The 21,775-nt window shown below is 40.1% G+C and overlaps 2 protein-coding genes across 2 annotated transcripts; one reads left to right on the top strand and one right to left on the bottom strand.

Annotated features, from left to right (window-relative positions):
• Positions 1-284: 284 nt before the first annotated feature.
• Positions 285-6,592, bottom strand: styx (serine/threonine/tyrosine interacting protein). The gene is made up of 11 exons (XM_071901850.2): positions 6,408-6,592; positions 5,985-6,017; positions 5,332-5,385; positions 5,123-5,220; positions 4,904-4,964; positions 4,736-4,772; positions 4,584-4,623; positions 4,326-4,376; positions 3,801-3,873; positions 1,603-1,696; positions 285-882 (listed from the first exon to the last, which is right to left on the bottom strand). The coding sequence occupies exons 1-11, from the start codon at positions 6,465-6,467 to the stop codon at positions 809-811; spliced, it is 675 nt and encodes a 224-aa protein (XP_071757951.1). The 5' UTR covers positions 6,468-6,592; the 3' UTR covers positions 285-808.
• Positions 6,593-10,286: 3,694 nt separating this feature from the next.
• LOC139913743 (ependymin-like) lies at positions 10,287-12,255 on the top strand. Its single transcript, XM_071901872.2, has 4 exons — positions 10,287-10,416; positions 10,710-10,893; positions 11,342-11,429; positions 12,058-12,255. Exons 1-4 carry the CDS (start codon positions 10,294-10,296, stop codon positions 12,176-12,178), a joined length of 516 nt encoding a protein of 171 aa, XP_071757973.1. The 5' UTR covers positions 10,287-10,293; the 3' UTR covers positions 12,179-12,255.
• Positions 12,256-21,775: the final 9,520 nt, after the last annotated feature.

The following is a 21,775-nucleotide window of genomic DNA, read 5'->3' as shown; positions in this document are numbered from 1 at the left end:
GTGGGTGTTAATGTTGATGGTTTGCACTGTCAAACAGGTAATCACATTAAGGCAGGGCGCTGCCGGACAGGTTTCTGGGGAGATTTGTTATCTCAGGACCACCAGGAGTTTTAGCATTTTACTGTACTCACAATCTTATTTTTCACAGCGTGTGACTGGAAAACTGGTCTCTAAATTACCAGAACATGTAACCGTGTTTATGAACAAAATGCTTGACAGAAGATTTCAAGGTTGTGAAGCATTTACACACACTACTGTGATGATACAGGCATCTGAACACAGCATTAAGTCAGACTTCTTTTTATTAAGCAGTGAGTTGTTATTTTTCATTCCTTACTATCCCACGTTAAGCCTGATATTAGTCCATAACTCCCATTATTCCCAAACAAAGGCTTTAGCTATTCCTATTGTCATGTCTTCCTCTGGGCAGACGTCCTGGCTACTTTCCCTTTTGCCGACTGCCCCCTTCTGGCCACAGTAATAATTCAAGTATCGAAAGTGCATTATTGCAATACTGTCCCGCTGCAAATGCAAAATGCTTTAAATACTATAAAACTGCAAAAAAATCGCCCATCAGTGCATACAGCTTGAGAAAAAAACAAAACAAAGAAAGAAAAAGAATTACACAAAAATGTTATCAAATTCTCCCGTTCCCCATCAGCTCTGCATGTCTCAGACATCAGGAGTGCTCCCCCTCCCGCCCCTTGTCCCTTCCCCTTAGAAAAAGTTCAAATATTTACATTTTTAATCCCAATAAAAATGTAAAAAATAGAGTGCACTGCGCCACACGGCTAAGTATCAGCAAAGCTCATCCATTCTGTGCTGCCGTGACCTGCATTCCTCCAAAGTCCTCGTCTTCCTCCAGGCTGCGTTTACGGCTCCCTGGTTAAGAAATGGGAAGAGAAAACAAATGAAAATACTGCGATACATCAACAAGGATACGTTCCCCCTCCACAACCAGGCATGTGAGATGTGTGTGGAGTTAAAAAGGGAGCTTGTGATCACTATAATACAAATTATTTTGTACTGTAGAATCTGACTACCTCCTGCCTTCACTGACTTTGGTCCTTGAGGGCCGAGTTTGAATGTTATCTTCTGTTTGTGTCTTTCAATAATGCCTATTCATAACACTAAGGAAATGGAGGCTAATGAATGCAGTATTTCAGAGGAACCAGCCACAGCTGAGTTGGATAATAAATTAAAATGAGCAGATGAGAGCCAGACTTGTATAAAAAAAAAGGCATCATCAGTAAGAGACTTGTTTTATATGGCTGCTTAGCCCCCCACCCCTTCATCTTGCTGAAGTCTGCCATCCACAAGTCTGACTCAACCTTTTGCCAAACACCTTAGTCACTGTATCAAAGCCAATCAAATGCTACTCAACACACAAACAGCATGATGCCAAACCCTCGTTTTGAATGCAGCCGTGGATTGAGACCGGCTGCTGAAGAATGCAAATGCTCTCTGGAATTTACTTTCTACATTTATTCCCTCTTGGAAACAGCTTCAGCCAGACCTAACTCCTGTGCTGGCACAGTGATAAAATGACATGAGGAGATAGGTGTGGCTGTGCAGGATGATAATAGGTATGTATGTACAAACCTGCCATCCCAGCCTGTAAGGAGAAGGACCTGCCCAGCTGCATCGGCGACATCATTTTGATCGTCAACTTGGCTAGGTAGATTGCTTCGTATTCCTGGGAAACAAGTTACTCATTATCACAGCTATAAGGAAATCAGTAGCTGACCTCACTATCGATACTGTACAGATAATATCACAGGTGTTGGGATAGTGTGCTGAACTTTTTGCTCTCGTCATTGAAAACGCTTTTACCATAGAAAATCCTTATTCAAAAGCTGGCAGTCTGAATTTGCCTCATATTCACCCACTCAAAAAAAAAAAAAAAAAAGGAAAAATCCACCCTCTGCTACTCTTATACTGTTGGATATCATAAATATGTGACGTTCAATGTATTCCAGGAGTTATTTTGTGATAAAGTGTTGTAATTGACTTTACTCCGTGTATCCACTTTCCCTCAAATGGCCTTGCCAACATTTATACACTGTACAGAAGTTTCCCTTCTTGATTTTCCCCACGGCGCAGGTGAGGGCATCAAGAGGCAAATTCAGGTCAGTCAGTCAGTCAGTCAGTCAGTCAGTCAACGCTTAGTGAGATGTTGCTTCGTGAGATGGCCTCTAGAGGGCGTCTTTGACTAAGAGATGATCTCTCTCCCTATGGGCTAAATGGCACATTGAGTCTCATACACTGATAATCCCATATTGAATCCCACTTTGAGCCACACTCTTCGCCGTGAATTTACAGACAACCACATCTTCTGCTGTCCTGCAAACCGGTAGGTAATGTTATCACCTGTGGTATGTGATGCTGGTGGACTAGGTAATTTAACAGATAAACATGGAATAGGTAATTTAACTGATAAATGTGTCGTGCTAGCCCGAGCATTGCTCCCACACTTAGCTCCACTCTCTGCCGTTAATTTACATACATCCACGCCTTCCGTTGCCGTATAAACTTTAACGTTAGGTAACGTTATTACCTGCAGTATTTAAGTGATGTTAGTGGAATAACTTAACCGATAACCGTGTCGTAATGCTTCAGTACATTGAATTGAACACATGCGCCAGGGGTCTGTACAGGATCTGTGCTTGTTCCTAAAACCACCATCTTTAGAAGCTAATGTTTTTAGATTTTCAAAATCATACAAGGACACTGGTGTATGATGGATTTTATCCCCCTTTCACCAAGCAGCAGTTGTTTCATGGATCCATATTGACAGTTTCCATGGACACGGATTCTGACACTGCACCAGACTGATTCTCAGGATTTTCACATCAGCCCACAGGCTTAGCTTCTGGCTTCTGAAATTCTGAAAATGGTATTATAAAAATGTTTTTCACAGATTGATTTCTACAGTTTTTTCCCTTGATTAAGTTAGTGGAGAGACATGAGAAAGACTGGGAGAGAGAGAGGGGGTGACATGCAACAATTTGAACCCAGGCTGTGGTTTCATGGTTGGGCACCTCAGCCAACTGAGCCACCAGGATGCACCGGGATTAGGATTTTACATGTCTCAGTATCCTGGCTAATGAGCTTATCCCGGCTATTCTGAACAAGATATGACATTTATGTGCACCGATGCTTGAGAATATTTGAATACCTTGAATAATATCAGATGCTAAACAAATGCATCTGATATTATTCAGGCTACTCAAATATTCCCAACGTAGTGACTGGCAGGCCAGATGTCCAAATTACAACTGGCTTGATAAAAATGGCTCACCAGACTGTACAGGTGGTATATGGATACAAAGCTGACTGAGATAAGGAAATGTTCTCTAGAGAGGCCAGAACCATAACAGGATCATTTAGAATAGGAATACACAATAAAAGTTAATAGGTCACCCGCATTTCAGATCACAATTTGGAGATACCTGTCATCATTGCAGGCAGGCATATGGTCATACTGTCAACTGGGATATTACTGCAATCTCATACCCCACATTTACTTCTTTTTCAAAGACAAAGGAAACATAATTGTTGTTATTTTAAAGACCAAACCAAACCAGTTCCATTTTGCAGCCTATTTGTGATACGCCGATGTGTTCGCCCGACAAACTCAAAGAAGCTCAAGGCAATATATCTTGTTGACATAACAGATCAGTTGCTTGCTGTAGCTATGACAGTGATTTGTTCACGATCACGTATTGATTGGACTGTCGCAGCCCACGGGTTGACAAATCAGAATTCTAAGCCCCATCTCTCTCCATGTCAGAGCTTACCTGTAACTGATGCACAAAGCCCACGTTGGGGTTGATGCAGAACCTCCTCTCCTGGACGTGGCTGAAAGCATCCCTATGGAATAAACAGAGCAGCAGGTTACAACAGCAGCCGCTGGCAGACTGAGCAGCTAAACCATCGCAAAGTTCAGCAGCAACCGTGTTATCTTGATAATTCTGTTCTGTTCTACAATTCTGTAGCAAATTCTAAAGAATGTGATTCTATTCCTGCTGAACCTTTTCAAATATTTGATGTTCTACATAACAATGATGTTATAGTGGGCATTTGGTTTCATCTTTTTGCACATATTATAAACAAGTTAACCTAACACCCTCAGCAGTGGTACTCAGAGGGATAAACTATACAGTTATCAAATACTGGTCCAAAAAAAAAAGAAATGTGCATCTTAAGCCTTTAATTGCATGCAACAAGAAGGAACAATCACACACATTTATTCGAAAAGTCAGATTGGTTTTATCCTCTGGGAAAATATGGAAAAAGCAATTAATTTGAGATTGGAAACTTGCCTGTATTTCATCCCGAAGGTCTCCATAAGGTATGCAATCACTAAGGCAGCACTGAAATGATAAACGAAGGAGAGATTTTATATGTTTTATATGCCCAGCTGTAATTTGTGCTCTGCTCCATCGTCAGCATTTAGTTTTTTTTTATTACTTCACGTCTCTTAGAAACTAGCAACTAGAAACATTATTGGAACATTATATAGGATTCACTGCACAGAGTATAAATATCAAATGTTATATAAAATAAATAAATAAAAATACCTTCTTGAAATCCCTGCATTACCATGAACCAGTACCTTTCCTAAGGGAGGAAGACCAAAGATTGTTGATAATACTGCTCAAAAAGTTAAAGTGTATCTATTCTATATGACAAACAATATGAGCATTCAAAATGGAAATTGATGCATCATTACCTCCAGTTGCTAAGCAGCTATCAATAAATTCTTTAGTCTGTTAGGAGGTAGGAGCAAAATGAAATGGTAAAACACATCATGCATAACGGAAAATGCACATGGTATGTCTCACATTGAAATATAAATCTTGTTAACAAGGAAGCAAACAGTATACTTTTTATAACTCACCATAGGGAAAAATCGTATAATATTTTCCACTGGATTGTCAGCAATATCTAACACAAGGTATCTAAAAAAAAATATGACATTTAGTGCATGGGCTAGCAAAAAAAAGCACTTACTCAAACAGCTTTTCACACAAAAATACACTGATGCAATGAGAGCTTCACATCAAATGTTCGGATATAGAGAGGTCAGATGATAGGGAGTTCTTCATTAATCACTTACCTAAATGTATGTGGGAAATTAGGCTTGATAAAATTGGCTTCAATGTCTTGGCGGACACACACAATATGCGTTATGCCCTGTCTCTCAAGGATTGGCAGCTGGACAGAGAAAAAGGAGAGACGTCACATGAGCTATAACAATAACAGACTCATAGTCTCTCTCTGTCACTCTCTCTGCAAGTGTCAGTAGTTAAATTATGTAGAAATTACCTTGCTTTTCATTGCAGCAGAGTAGGGACCTAAAAACAATCCTGGTAATATCTCCTGAAAAGAAAGACACAGCAGGATGACATCACTGAAAGCACAGACACATTTCTTGCAGTCCAATAGAATCAGTCACATTTACAGTATGTTCTGTTGTTTAGAGGTTAAACCTTGTTTCTGTGATTATGTATTTACTAGGATGAAGCAATATAGCACTGCATTTAGCAGCTGGCAGAATGATCTGCCCACTAAGATGGACCATGCAGTATTAAAACTCTCACAGCCCGTATGTCTAAGCTAACAATAGTAGCTAGCTACCAAGGTTCAACATATCTAATCCGTTTCTCTATATAAAAGATCCTCAAACTTTTAAAGGGCCATAATGTCCAAACAGACAGCAGACCAGACCAGACTAGACTAGTATAGCATTGGGGTAGTCAAACCTATGACACGTTTACCAACATTCACACACTGTTATTTAGCATAACTGCTAGTAACTGAGAAGAATGACAAGACATTTATTCAGCTGGGGGCAAAGACCATTTGGGATCCACGCCCTGCTGTTGGGGAACCACTGCCTTCTGCAGAGAAAAGCTTCAAGACATTCTGCTGTCAGAAAGCCCTTGCTACGAAAAAAAAAAAGAGCTAATGTTATGTACCTGCATTTCTCGTCTCATTGGATATGCCCAGTCCTGTGAGATAGGAAATAAAATGTTAGCAACCAAGACAAACACGGCTAGTTGCTTGGTGGATGTGATAATTGCTAAAAGTGCTTCAGTCACCATATGGGTATGATTGCCGACATAGCTACGTGGCTAATGGTAGGAAGCTAGGCTATTCAGTGTTAGCATAGTAAACAATAACGAGAGGGCACAAGGAGATACCGACATGGACTTATTCTAAAAAATACTTAAGATTTCACAAATCGACTGCAATGGGTTTGCCAAAAACATGACCACTTCTCTCCGTTCTTTAGCTGGCAAGCAATAAAGCTAGGGCTACTGGTGGTGAGGTTAGCTAACATTAGCCAGGCAAACACACACACATGACATTCCAGCTAATGCAAGTTGCCGTGCACACACCAGAAGATCCTCCTTGGACGCGGGCAGGGACGGGAACTGGAGTTTATTCTCCTCGTCCATTCTGCAGTGTATGCGGGCACCGGCGGCCCGGCTCTGCGCGCGGTATCGATGTTTCTGACGGCGGGTTAGCTGAAGAATCGTTGCGGTTTGTTTTGAGGTTCCACATGCATGTCCGCCATGCTGCTGTCCCCTGACAGATGTATCACGTGACCACGCACTTGGCCGGTGGACGCGTGGAAAGAACAGAACAAGAAAGAGCCAAAGGAGAGCAACAGCGGCATCTAGTGGTCGCTGTCCGACACTCACAACAATTTTGTTTATAACCACTCAACTCAGTACATCACATCATCATACATCACTTCAACTACATCAACACACACAGGTCGAAACAAAAAGAAAGAGATGATAATAATAATAAAATGATAGTAGGCCTATAATAGGGGAATTATTGGAATAGATTATAAAGTCTTTTTGGCTATTTTGCAGCTTGCAAATCATGACAATAGTCCTTGAACTTAATCAAGAATGCATTAAGCTTAGGTGTCTTTCCATTCCATTTCCATTTGTGGATGTAGCATACATAACAATTATGTCAGTAATGTAAATTTGATTTCCATCAAGATTATAGTCTTGCATCTTGTAAATTATATCACTTTTAGATAAATACAGTACATACATAAAACAAAATCCATTTTGCCATGTAGAAATACCAAAAATAAAGTTGAAACTCACTTGTACCTTTCAAACAGGCGTTCTTATTTCCCATATGGGCTTACAAGACCCAACAATTTGCAGATGTTTGATTAACATTTTTTAAATGTCCAACTAATTGTGTACTGCTTGTAGACTGTGTAGACTGAGATAATACTTAATTCATTATGTACAGCTTATTATGTTCAAACATGAATGAATTGCTGAGTGGCACCAAAGTATATTATCAGAGTAGACTAAATGATCGTTTTGGCTTCTTGAATCTAATTAATTTGCTCCATTTGTAGGCTTTGATTTTGTATGCGCCAAGGCCTGCTATGTTGAAGCAATAGTGAATTTTCCATAAAGTTTGCCTCATTGTTTTCTCAGGGACAACCACAGCCTTACACACACTCACATGTGATTGTGTTAGAAAGGGGAAGAGCAGTAATGCGCTACAGATATGAAAACAGGTTCACACATTGAACCACTTCCCTAATGTATAATCAGGCGATGACACTGCCCAAGAATGACTTGGAATGATATAGAATTATCTACTATTTCTGTACAACTTTACTAAAAGTTCATCATTGTACTCCACACACTAAAGCCACACTATGCCACTAATGAAATAGAACCCTTGGATGTTTGACCATTTTATTACATTTCTTCACATTACAATCATGTAGATTACACATCCTAAGATGCAAATGAGCATTAAATAAGTTACTTAAGTTCACAGCATTGATAAAAAGTCTCAGGCAATAGGAATATCTATAGAAGTAAAGGGGAAGATCCTGAACTTCAGGCAAGCATGTAGTGCTTTATCTCCCTTTGTGGACATTAGGCAGGATTACACCTTCCATGTGGATTAAGAAATACATCATCATTACAGCATTGTGCTAAATAGACCAAGTGTGATATCAACTCACAAATGTATATGAAGGGTTTTAATTTCAAAGTGCAATACATTTGTGTTGCAATATATTGTGTCCTCTAAATTGCTGTTTCTTAAACTATGGGGTTGGACCCAAAATTAGCCAGTGTGTTGAAATTGTTTCAAAATACAGTTTTGCAGGAATTCAATTAAATTCAAAACAAAGCAGCAGTGACCCCAACAACAATCAATATGGGGTAATCAGTTACAAACAAGATAAGGGCAAAATAGTATTAAGTGAATTATCATTTAAAGGGGCAATAAGTAAGATATTTACTGCCCCAGAATACAAAATGACCATAATATATTTGATAGGGTGATAGGGTTGTTGATCAGTACCAATGACTGATTATGTCACCAAGTGCTGAGAGTTCTGACTTTCAAAAGTCACTTTCTGGCTCGTACTCTTTTGGAGCAAAAAAATCCTAGTCTATTGGAATTTGAGGCATTGCAAGACATTTTGTTCTCAAGCCAAAATGTGGCTTTATTATGTCAACTAGGCCACTGTAACTCAAGGGGATGGGAGGGATGAGAGGGGTGAGAGGGGTGAGCGGGGTGAGCGGGGTGAGAGGGGTGGGTAGTGGCGGTGGTGGGGTGGGACTGTGCCAGAGACCTGTCAGTGTTGTTGCAGTTCCTACTGGTTGGTGATGGAGGTCAATAGAAGTCATACATTACATATTGGCCCTTTAAATGGTTCTTTAACTTGCAAGTGTTCCCACTTTTGCGCCTGTTAAAGTGTCAGTCAGGTTTTCGCCTTAAAACCACAAACTACTTTAGCCTGGGTCAATTCAGCTCAACTCAACTTGTTTTTTGTTGTGCCATGGCTACTTGTTGTGTCCTCTGCTTTATATCCAATATCTACCCTCAGGAGCCACCAAAACCAAGATTGCATTGTGTGACCTATATAACACAATATTATAAAGGCACCGAAACTTTAGAGTGTATTGAATCACTTTATCTGAGATAAGATAAGATTAGATTACCTTCAGTTGGAGGGCATGAGACATGCAAAAAGCCAGAGAACAGCCATACAGGTTAGAAGGACAACAGGTCTTTTCAAATAAAACAAAAATAAAATAAAAGAAAAAGTAAATTTTCAAATTTCAATTGAATCTGAGTCCCAAAATAGAACTCCTTAACCCTCAAATGATTTTGCCACATTGGTAACAGTTGTGAGTTTGTCTCTTTAACAACCTTATCAGGTTGTGATTGAGATAGCGATGCCCCTTTATACTCACAGGGGGAAATCATGTGGTTTCTTAGAACAAAAGCACACATTTATGTTTTGATTGCAGTTCTAGACAAGAGCTGAAGCCATAAGGAAAACATGAAACCACTCTGTTTACATGTCATGAGTGCTGATTGGAGATTAATTGTGGATAGCATAGCAAAGGATACATAGGTCAATGACGTTAGATCTTGGTAAACAACTGCCGCAACCGCCCACTAGATACTGTTTATAAGGAAGTGATTTGGAGTCTCTGTGACAGACTGTTAGGTGAGAGTGTGTTGGGACAGAAAGAATGATAAAATCTATCGTCGTACTCTTGATCTGCCTGGCAGTGGGATGTTTCGCCCAGAAACAACCTCACCATTGCAGTGAGTAAAAGAAAATATGCATTTTATTCTGTACTTTTATCATTGAAAATTGCATGTAAGGTTTTGTTTTTCTGAATAAAACTGTAGTAACATATTGAATAGGACAACTGAATACAATGCAAGTATTAATCACCCAACTCAACTTTTTGCATATAATGCAAGTAATGTGCTCGTTTTGCATACAATACACACAGTTACACAGGATATGCAACAAATGTAATTTAATTGCATCATTAATTCACTTCTTCCTCTATTTTAGCCTGTTTTTTTTATACTTTAAACTATATTGACTAAAGACTCCTTATCTCTAACAGAATCTCCACCTCTTCTGTCTGGACATATTGCTGTGGTAAGTGTTTCTTTCAAATAAAATATTTATCAAGTTACAATCATAATAGCATAGAAATCTCTGAAAGCACATTTGGTAAATAAGGATGTTATAATTAGAAGCCATTAGAAGCTTATATCAGGCTAACACGTTACTGATATAGGGCTTTGTGTGTTAATGAGTATCCTTATAAAAATACCATACTGCCATAGATTACTACCATAGATGTACTGTATATCTTAAGCAAAGTGTTATTATAATTATTTCTCAGGTAAAGAGTCTCTGATCTGTGAAATAACTCCAAACTCTCCTTTTCACAGACGGCCCAAAAAATGAATCTGATGGCCGATGCCAAATATGTCTATGATGCTTATGGCCAGCGTATACGAATGAAAGAGATTGGCACTTATGACAACACAACTTTCCACTACGATGGGCTCCTAAACTACAAAGAGGTACATCAATTATAACGACATTTCCTTGGACTGTTGTACAGAGACCTTGTCATCAAATTGTACAGCAAAGCAAGGCAGCTAGAGCCAATGTATGACTATTTTACAATTCACTAGTACACAGAAACAGGTGCTTAAAATGAACTTTTTATTATGTTACTCCATCTGTATCTGCATTGTGTTTTGTGGTGTTCTCTCTTGACTCTGCTCCATTCTACAAAACTCAGATTCTACTCATCCCCACTCTAATCCATTCCTCTCTACATTTCCCCATATAATTTCCCTGCGTCTACCAGCATGTCATGTATCTGATCAATGAGCAAGACCGCACCTGCGTCAAGCAGCCCCTGAAGGGTGACTTCAAGCTCATGGAGATCCCCCACAATGCTACACTGCTGGCTGCCATCATTCTGGGCAGCTCCTCTGCCCCTCTGGACGGACTGGAAGTCAGTACTTGGATAGGAGAGACGCAGGAGAAGGGTAAGAGCCGGCCTCGGAACAACAAATTTGTACTTTGTATGTGCCAGTCTTACAATAAAATGTTAAAGAATAACTGGGCGACACCAGATGGGATGTTTTCAAGTATGTGGACACAGGGACATTATGAAGTATCTACATTATATACAGTATACATACATCGCCCATCAGCCTTATTACTCTGACACACCCACCTATGCAAAACACCCATTGCTTTTCAGTACCATAATGTAAAAGCCACAAGACAGTATTACAGCTTTAGCCTCATTTTCTTCACAGACATTTAATTAGCAAGAGTTGAGAAATGTTATTAAACAGGGACAGTTTTAATGTATTATTCAGGAATTCATATACTGATCTGCAGTTTTCATCTGGCTGGTTAATTGCAAAGCTGGCTTTTATTCTGGCACTTTATTGACTCACATTCTTTCATCCTTGTGTGATTATTCAGCCAAGTACCTGATCTCAGCCACTGTGTTTGGTTGTATTCCTGTGAACACTTTCTACCACACTGACAAAACTGGATGGGTGACGATAAGGTTAGTCTTTGGTCTGTAACACAATCATGCACTTTGGTAAACACTTTTATTTTTCAGCAAGCACACCATATCACCCACCATGTCACCAGCATATGGAAAGAGATTTCAACACTAACAGAAGTTATCACTGATATGCAAATCTACATACAATGATATCAAATAAAAGAAAAAAAAATGCATGTTTTAATTTGATTAAATTAATGTGATTTTCTTTTAAATTGGCGTCATGGTCAGAAAGAAGATGCAAATAGACGTCCACATTGTCACACTTTGTATGTTTCAGAAGTATGGTTCTTTTTAGGTTTTCAAAATAAAAGCAAAGGCTTGAAGTAACAAGGAATATTGGGAGCAGCCAATATCAATTATCATTATTTCAAGATATTTCATTTTGAGATGGAGGTAGGCAGGCCAAAAATGTGAAAATATTTTACCAAATTCAAATATTACTTTAGGGTTATAAGGTGAATATGCTTAGAGAATATGCTATCAGAAGCAGAAGCAAAATAATGTAAAGAATATTTTGCATTTTTGAAGAGCTTCATCACTTATATTTTTTATCTGTCTGTAAGTTTCAGCAAGTGAATACAAAAAAATCACATCCTTGCTCTGTCTTCCTATTTATTCACAGCTTTTATGACAACGTAATTGGTGTGGAGAACCCCGAGGAGCTTTACCCCCCGCCTTACTGTCAGGGCGTCCAACTCAGGGACGAATCCTCTGACTTTTACAGCCTGTTTGAAAAACACTGATTGATCTCATATGGCATTGCTCAGCGTTGGTTTTTCAGCAATCAACCTTGACTTGTCTCAATAAAACATACTAAATATTCACTCATTCTTGACTTTGAGAATGATTTTTTGACTGAATAAGCTGACTTGCAGTTGCATGAAGAATAAAGATAGAGCTGTTATAAAACAAAATGAAACAGAAACTGTGACTGCATTAGAAAAAAAGTTGTACCAAATCATGACTACTTTCTTCAGTAATAGCTCTCTGAATAAAACTAATGAAAAATGTTTCCTTTATCCCATACAGGCAAGCACTAATACCTGCCTTATTTCCCCCACATCTGCAATGGCAAAGTAGATCCTCTGACACAAAAAACATTCATTTATAATCAATAAAACTCTGACAGGGCTACTGCGGCTTCATGATGAATAGAGCTAGACAGAGACAGAGGAAACATTATGGCAATTTAGTGAGAGTAAGGCAGGGGACAAACTAAATAGCTGTCACTGGCTTTGAGCCCAGTGTACCCAAAGGGTCCATACAGAATGACTGAGGATAAGGCCGTTTTTTTTTGTCTTAAGTCATATTCATGGCCCATGATATCAAGTTTTGCTCTGGGCCTGCGAGAAGAGGAACTCAAATATACGTAATAGCTCTCCAATCTCCTGCCGTCTCACAAAAATCTCTACATCTTCAACTATTAAATGCCGTCAGCAGTGTTAGAAAGAAACTTTACTCAAGTGGGAAACTTCTAGATACAAAACCTTGTATTTTTACTCCACTTCTTTTCAGCGTATCCCACTATTGTCTCCATTGCATTCATCCAACAGCTGCAGTTCTTGTTGCTTTGAAGAAATCGATTATTTTTGCACACAAAAAGTGAGATCAATGTATAAACATTTTTTGACCGTGAGCCAGTCAACTTAAAGGATAAGCTCAAGTTGCATGGAAACAATTCATGTTTCTATCATGTACAAAAGCACGGACAGCCTCTGAAAACACTGTGATCCACGACAGCTGATCCTCTCAAGACAGCTCTCAAGTGGTTAGCCTGCCTCCTTGCTTCTATTAAAACAACGCTGTCTTTAAAAATGTCACTCGAAAAGCAGCATAATAACACTCCAAATGTCTCCATGGTATGCGGGCACTTTCAGCTCAAAGTCCTTGCTCTACTCTTCAAAGCACGATGCATATAAGCCAGTAGATCAGTCATCCACTTGCCATCCTTAGACACCAGATGGCAGTCAAACATAACATTTTAAAGCCAGCAGAAGGTGTTGGGCATGACCGAATCCATCGATGGGAACTTTAGATAGTAGCTTGGTTTTGGTGAAAATGCTCATCACTTTGTATGGGGCTGCAGTGCCAAAAACAGATCATAAATGCACGCTCACTTGCTCCAGTGTACCTCTCATTTTGACACCGCCTTCCGCCCGACGGCTGTTGGGTTTGGCTTGATGAGAAAGGCCTGGAGCTTGAAACATTATCAATATTAAAGGGTGTGTCGGAGCAGATGAGCGCGCTGGCTCTGATTCCTTTTATTGGCCTATATAGCAGAACATCAGTTAAATGTATTGTCGTCTCATAGCTGTTTAGATTAATGATGAGGCTCCCTCAAACACTGCCGGTGTCTATTAATTTGCTGTCATCTCCTGTAAATATGGACAAGAAAATAGGTTTTCAACAAGATGAATGTGATCACATTGTCATTAATATTTTACACGAATATGAGCATGTCTTACAAATCATTTATGTTTTCTCTACATCATTGTCAACGTATTTTGTTAATGTGCCCTGCATATGTGATATACTTAGCAGAATCCTGTGTTTGGACCCAAGCTTAATATCAAACTTACAACAACGAAAATCCATGAACTTCTTATGAAACCTTTCCACACGGGGACCTTCAGTCAGAATGGTGTCTGCACACACATTGCACTAGGTTGCACAAAGCACTTCACCTTGCGTTGTTTTTGCACATGCATATACTGTAGAGAGCGCTTCACCATACAATGTGTCTGCTCACACAACACAGTATGCTGTAGAAGATAATATATTTCTTTATAGATTCATGTCAGTAGGACAAGGGAATCAAATTGAATCATTCAATTCACTCTGGGACCGCATAAATATTAATTAAATAACAATATATGAATACTATACAGGAATACATGGCAACAATATTTCACCAATACTAGAATATATTCACTCACAGTGCTAAAAACAGCCTCACCCAGTAACATCTATGTAATGTTCGGGCACCAGCACCCGCTCTCTCCCTCCTACTGGTTATTGAGTCTGCGGCTGAGGCTCGGCACATCATTACTAAATTACTGATTACAGGCGTAAAGCGATACAAATGAGGAGGATGCCCCTGATGGTTAATTGGTAGGATGTAATAACGGGGAGGTGATATGTGGGCCCTTAATTGTGTGTTTACCGCACTATTTATTGGAGAGCGTCCCTCCCTGGGCTGGTCGCTGATGAGGTGAGCCGTGTTTTCCGCCGGCGTGCCATCAATCCTGCTTCATTAAGGACATGCCGTATAGGAAGTGAGAGGAACACAGGGTTTGTCTCCCAGCTTGAAGTGGGCAGAGGCGTCAGCTCCGTTAATGACTTTCAAATTCCCACTGACATAAAATTTGTTTAGAAAAAAAAACAAAAAACAAAGCAATAACAACAAAGAGATCATGATTTGTTGCCTGGTTGATAGTTTTTTTAAATTTTTTTTTAAAAGTTTGTGCAAGAGGGAGGAAATAAATGAGGGGGAGGAAATGAATGAGGTGGGGAGGGGGGCGGGGGGGTGGCTGTTATTTTAGATTGTATGCCACAAGTTCTCCTTCCTCTGTAATTCTTGCTTGAGCCCATTTTTCTAGGTCAAGGAAACCTGTGATCACAAATGATTCATTCCATTGTGTGCATGTCTGCGTGTATGCGTGTGTGTGTGTGTGTGTGTGTGTGGATGTGAATATTACAGTCAATAGTGGAAAATGGTGAATGCACACACTGTCTATGTTGACCAAGTACATGGTGAATGTGCAGATTAGTGGTACTGTATGTGTGTATCTTCCAGTCACTGTGGGTGGAAAACATTAGTCTTAATGGCTTTACACGCTGTGATAACACATGCGCCCAAGGCATGGTGAGCACTTTGTGTGTGCCCTCCGCAGGCCCACATACTGCACCTGAAGGTCTTTTGATGAATAAATGGATTACAATATTGACTCTGTAGTGTTTGCTGATACAGTAGAGCATTATTAAACTCCTTATGGAGTTACTGTAGACCATTTAAAATTCTAGGCCTGATTGTCAGAAGCAAGCATGTTTCGGCATTCTACATTATTTGATGCAGAGATGACAATTTCTATATGTCCTGGTCAATATGAGCGGAAAACCGCCATATTACAGCTGCCAAAATTGCCATATTACAGTTTACAGCTGTCAAAATTGCCATATTACCTGTTTAATTTAGAATTTAATTTTATAATCCTCTGAGACGCATTTCAGCAGAAGGGTCAGGGCATAGGGGATTTCAGCTGACTGTTGGGGGGACTGAACCTGTGACCTTCTGGTAACAGGATGGTCTCTTTAACCACGAGGCCAACCTGCAGCCCCACATTCACAATGGCATGGTCACTCTCCTGATAATAAGAATGTTTTTCTTAATTTCTGAAAGTTCACTTTTAGAAGATAAAAGGTTGGGGTTTTTATTTTATCTGACAACACAGTGTATGCTATTTATTTTCAGCGCTTTTTGTTCGTCCACATCTGCAGCCTGGCGTTTGATCACAGAGACCCACTGGTGAGAAATGAGAAACCATGGCAATGTATTCTGCAGCCCTGGACTTGAAGGCGATTTGGGTTGTCAGGGAAACGTCAGCCCAATCATAGAGTTTTTACTGTCAATGAATTATACATCTAGGTACATATTGATCAGGTGGTTTGGCCAGGTTGCCATTCAACGAGGTGAGTTGTGATCAGAATGCCTGAAAAAGATTGACAACAGAGAGAGAGAGAGAGAGAGAGAGAGAGAGAGAGAGAGAGAGAGAGAGAGAGAGGCGAGGGGTCACTTGCAGATGAGAATCATATTGAGGTCTACACTTCTTATGAGGCTTCAGGCAATTATACATCTATATCTGATTTATTATATTAGAGTCTGATTCAGCTCCTGTAGAATCATTTTCAAAGAACTTCAATTAAGATCTTAGACAATTGCCGTCCATTTTAAAACAAGTACCGAAATTTAATCAGCTGTTGAGAATAAGCATAAATTGGCACCAGGGTTAGACTGATTTATCCTGCTGCTGTGGAGGTTCCTCTTTGACCACAGCTCTGTAAAAACAGTCTGTAAAACCTGCAGTAAAGTTTGATTTTCTTTGCACGTTATCTATTCTTTTATCTATTATCAATCATATTTTCTCTTCAAAGCGTGGTTTATCCCAGACTTTCCCCTACCACTGAATGTGTGTGTGTGTGTGTGTGTGTGTGCAAAGAATTGCATCAGTCTGGATTTCAGTGGAGAGTTTTAGTTTCCCATGATGGTCTAAATGCTTTTTCAGAGGCTTTTCCACCCTGCCAAGAATAAAATTCTACAGCAAACACTGAATACTTGTATTATTTTTATTTAAAACAAAAATCAGGACAAATTAGATACAAGTTAAAAGATATTGAATATTGGCAAAAAAAAATATAAACATAAAAAAATATAAGCATCAACAGCTTCAATACAAAGATATCCGCGCTGGTCTTCAAAAACCCATAGCGGTCGAACCTTAATAGGCTCCCATCCTCTCTGATGATATTTTTGCTTTCCTTTCTAGTTCAATGTTTGCAGGCATCAAAAATGTTGAATTTCCAAGTCTTGGCAAGATTGCTGATACCCCATGGGACATCTACCCTTGGCTCGCATTAAGCAAGGCCAATCAAAATAAATTGGGAAGGCTCCCGTGACATCTAGTGCAGCTGGTCCACAGTCATGTTCTCATTTCTGACCTCCCTGTGGAGAGCAGCAAAAGGACTTCCAGTAGGGCTTCCAGTCGCTACAGTGGCATCTGCATCTTTTCTATAATATGTTATATGGAAGAATATAGCCACAAATGTCTATGAAATGAGAGGTATGTGGTGACGAAATTCAGTCAGTCAAAATGAAAGAGATGATTTTTCATGACATTATTAGAATATTCATGAAAATATAAATAATATACTATACCTTAGACTCCTTTTACACCTGGCATCGACATGCATCTAGGTCAGTGGTTCTCAACGTGGGGTTGATATGAAAAAGGTTGAAAATCACTGATCTAGGTGAACAGATTCAGACAGAGCAAAAACACATAAAATCCAGGTGTAAATGGTCTCATTGAAGATCTGATCACCCAATTTGCCTCCTGGCCAAGAATGTATTTGACCACATTAATATCAAAGTTTAAATGCAACGTGTCTCCAATTCACACTTAATATACTACAACAGAAATAAACTTTTGTGCATAGATCCCACAAGGAAACACAGACAAATCAAACAACTGACAGGCAACTCGAATAGTAACATACTTGTCAAAAATGGATTGTCAGAATATTCATACATGGGAAACGAGCGAGGCGAGGTGTTTATGGTCAATTTTAAGCAACATGTGCAGCGTGGTGCACATGTGAGCATGTGTGCATTTGTGTTTTGGCAAAGGAAAAGATAAATCTGATAATATGTATAATGGAGATGTATTTTAATGTTAGGTGTAAATGTAATCCAACAAAATCATATTTAGACACAATTCAGGTACAGGTCACATGTTAATGCAAGAACGAATGCAAGATCAGGATTTAAAATGATCTGAATTACTGTTGAATTTTAAATAGGTCACATTCTTGGCTTCTGTTTGAAAGCAGAGTGTGAGTACGGCGTATCAGTGGACTATTCAAGGATAACAAAGAGCAGACAATAATGGAAATAGAGCCAGCACACTTATTAAGCATAACAAAGAGCACTATGTAAGTGTAACAAAGAAGAGAAGTGGACAGACAGAGTAACACATTGGTGGGAGAGAGAGGGTGGAAAAAAAAAGACCTCTCTTTCTCACAATCTTTATCATTTTTCTCATTTTCTCCTGTGAATTTCTCTTTGTATCCTGCTTCCATTCACTCTTCTATCTTTCGCCCCATCTCTCTGTCATTCCCTTCCATCTCTTCCTGCCCCTCTCCTCTCTCCTCTCCTCTCCCCTCCCCTCCCCTCCTCTCCTCCCCTCTCCTCTCCTCTCCCCTCCCCTCCCCTCCTCTCCTCTCCTCTCCCCTCCTCTCCTCTCCTCTCCTCTCCTCTCCTCTCCTCTCCTCTCCTCTCCTCTCCTCTCCCCTCCTCTCCTCTCCTCTCCTCTCCTCTCCTCTCCCCTCCTCTCCTCTCCTCTCCTCTCCTCTCTCCAGGCAGACATTTCTTTGATCCTTGGATCCCACGCCTTTCGCCCCCTCCCCCTCCTCTCCAATCCTCTGGGGGTCTTATTAACAGACACGCAGTTCTCATGTTTTATTGCCTATGATAAAACCTCGCCTCTGATCTCTCATTACAGGCCGGCTCTTTGGAAATGGGCCCTGCACCCCTCGGCTTAATATTGCCCGTAATGGGGCAAAGAGCTAAATGCACAATCTGAATGTGTCGGGTACATAGCAGGTCCCCGTACATTAATAAGCTATCAGCTCATCCTGGGCTTGGCCTGATTCTGGTCCCTCTGCAGATTTAACATGGGAATACAGTGGTTGTTACTTGTAAAGGGCAATATTGTTTCAAACAGAAATCATACATTATAGAAATATACAGTATACATTCACACACACAAACACATAAATACACACACACACACAATGTGTGCCATGTACACATATCGTACATGATGTATTTCATCCCGGCTCTGACTCTCTCTCTCTGAGGGAAGCGGCCCGGCTCTTTCTGTCTCTGTCACCCGTCCCTCCAGTCCCTCTGGGCTACAGAATGACAGCGGGCCGCAGACTGAAGGAACTACAGTTGGCTGTCGTCGTCTTCTTCTTCTCTGTTCTTTTTCCGACCCCGCAGGTATTCATTTCACGCGCATGCGGGTCACTGTAGCCGAAATGTGTTGCAGTTCAAGTGCAAGTGTTTAATTTTAAGAGGAGATCTCTCCCCAGATGGATTGATTCCACGATTTTGACTTTAATATGGAACACTGTCTTGATATTGCACTGAGCTGGAATAACCGTCCACATGTTGATTGCAAAATGAATGGTACTTATACTTTACTTAAGCTGATGCTGTGATTGATATCTTATCATCTATATACAGTATCTACCAATTCACCAGGAAACAGTGACAGTGTGACAGTACTTGGTGAAATAATATATTCTATTTAGTGTACAGAACTGTTAATCCTTGATGTCGTAGTTTGTGGCCAGATCTGGCCTGGCAACTGACTGTTTCTATCAGAAGTGTTTTCTTATCCAGGTGGATCTGCAAACTAGACTCGACTGAACTCAGTTTCGCAATCATTAATAAAAATTTACTTTATTACACTACAAAGCACATCAATCCCCATAAAGCATGGTAGTGCTGATTATCTTTATTGCACTTCATTGCAGTATCCTCCAACTTGCTTTGTTCCATTTTGGTCTCACTGGTGTTGCCTTTAGCTTCCCCTCACCAGAACATTTCATTTTTCCTGGGTTCCAGTGTATGGCTTCCTTTTCCTCTTCAATACATGTATGAACCCATCTTCCATTTTAAAGATCATAATGGTTTGTAATTATCAACTACAATAAGTCTTGTGGAGAGAATAGGCCTTTAAGTCAAAGTACAGCACAGTTTGAAATTTTTCCTTACATTTCACTCAAGAAAAGGTAGGCATTTTCTGTCTTGCGCTCTCAAGTCATTAATGTGACCCAAGTGCGGAATGTACTTATTCACTTAACTTACTGTATTATTCAAACCCATTTTCTCCATGCCACATGTTCAGACAGCTTGAGAGCTAGCATGGTTATCCATGTGTTCAAGAGAATCACAAATAAGTTATAGATTTTTGAGCATTTATGTCCTCGATTGGTATCAATCCACTCTATATCCCACAGCTCTAATTACTGTGCATGGAGTTGCATGTATTTTATTTTTTTTTTTACTTTTAAATAAATTATTGCTACTACTCCTACAACTTCTACTACTTTTCCCCACTCTGCATCTTTCTACTACATGGAAACTACTGTTTCCATCAGAACCTATATGGATTACAAAAAAAATGGATTGGATTAACATTCAAACTACTTGAGGTGAACTTTATTTTACCAGAAACTTACACTGCCTTGTTCTTTACTGTGTTGATTCTGTGTATTTTGTCTATGTTCCATTCTCTTATCAACATGTAATCTTTGCATACCTGACCGTCCTGGAAGGTGGATCCCTCTCTGTGAGGCCCTTCCCAAGGTTTCATTTATCGTTTCATACGGCCGCTTTGAGTTTCTTTGAGACTGTACCAGTGATTAAGAGCTATACAAATAAACTTGACTTAAACTACTACTACAACTACTACTTAACTATGCCTAAGTGGACAGACCACAAGTTAATCAAGCACTCTTTAATGTATTTCAATACGTTTTTCCCCGGGTCTGGCCTGCTGTCAGAAGGAAAGGGGAATAAAGATGTAGAGAATAATTAACAGCATTTGACAGGCTGCTTCCTCCAAGCGTTCACTCCCGGTGCTTGACTGACAAGCGGAGAGTGAGGGTCACACTTCTGTTGCCGCTGTCTTTTCTTCTTTCCCCCCCTTCTTTCCTCACTTGCCTCTCTGTTCTCACCCTGCGTTTTCTTTCATTGCCGAGAGTTGTAAAGGCCATAAAAAGAAGACGTACAAAGTTCTAAACCCTAAAAGAGTCAGATACCCGCTTGGATTCGAACTGTGTTTACTTCGCCGCGGCTCTGTCTTGTTTGTTTCACCAGGATCCTCCTGCTTGTTTTCACATAAAGGCGCGCGGCAAAGAGAAAATTCAAAAACAGAGAGACTCCTTCAAATGCAAAACACACATTCCCAATGTCCCATCAAGCCTCTTTCCATCTCCTTTTGTACTCCCGGTTCAAACAAAGTCCACCGTTACGGCTTATCTGCTCCTCCGCAGGTAGCGTCGACTTGTTTGTTGTTGCTGTTGCTCTGTTTCTTAAAGGGAATAAAAGTAATTGATGGTGAAAGGCCATTAAGAGCTCCCCCACCACCCCCAGCAGCACCACCCTCCCCAACACCAACAGCTCTAGCAAATCGTCCGCTCCCCACCTCTCACTGTGATGTATAAGGCCCCTCGCTCAGGAGGAGCGCCTGGGCAATGTTTTATCTTTTGGAAATATCCCATAATTTATCATTATCACATCCAATTATAGGCCACCAAAAGCACAATGCAATATCGCTGGAGCTGTGAGCTAAAACAAATAAGTAAGCCGCACTGCAGATCTCCTCTCCTCCAGATTTTGCCTCCACCCTTTCTCTGATTAATAAAGGTAATTAAATCAGGGAATAAAACACATCCATAGAAGAGGGCTTGGCTTTAATTATTACTGCTGGCACTGTGCAGTCCGAGCAGCACAATAAAGCCGGGGAACCTGAAGACTTAATTAGAAGTGGTGC

The sequence above is a fragment of the Centroberyx gerrardi genome, chromosome 1 (assembly GCF_048128805.1).
Source record: "Centroberyx gerrardi isolate f3 chromosome 1, fCenGer3.hap1.cur.20231027, whole genome shotgun sequence".
Classification (NCBI taxonomy): domain Eukaryota; kingdom Metazoa; phylum Chordata; class Actinopteri; order Beryciformes; family Berycidae; genus Centroberyx; species Centroberyx gerrardi.
The sequence above is the reverse complement of the archived record's forward strand: the minus strand, read 5'-3'. Positions and strand labels throughout refer to the sequence as shown.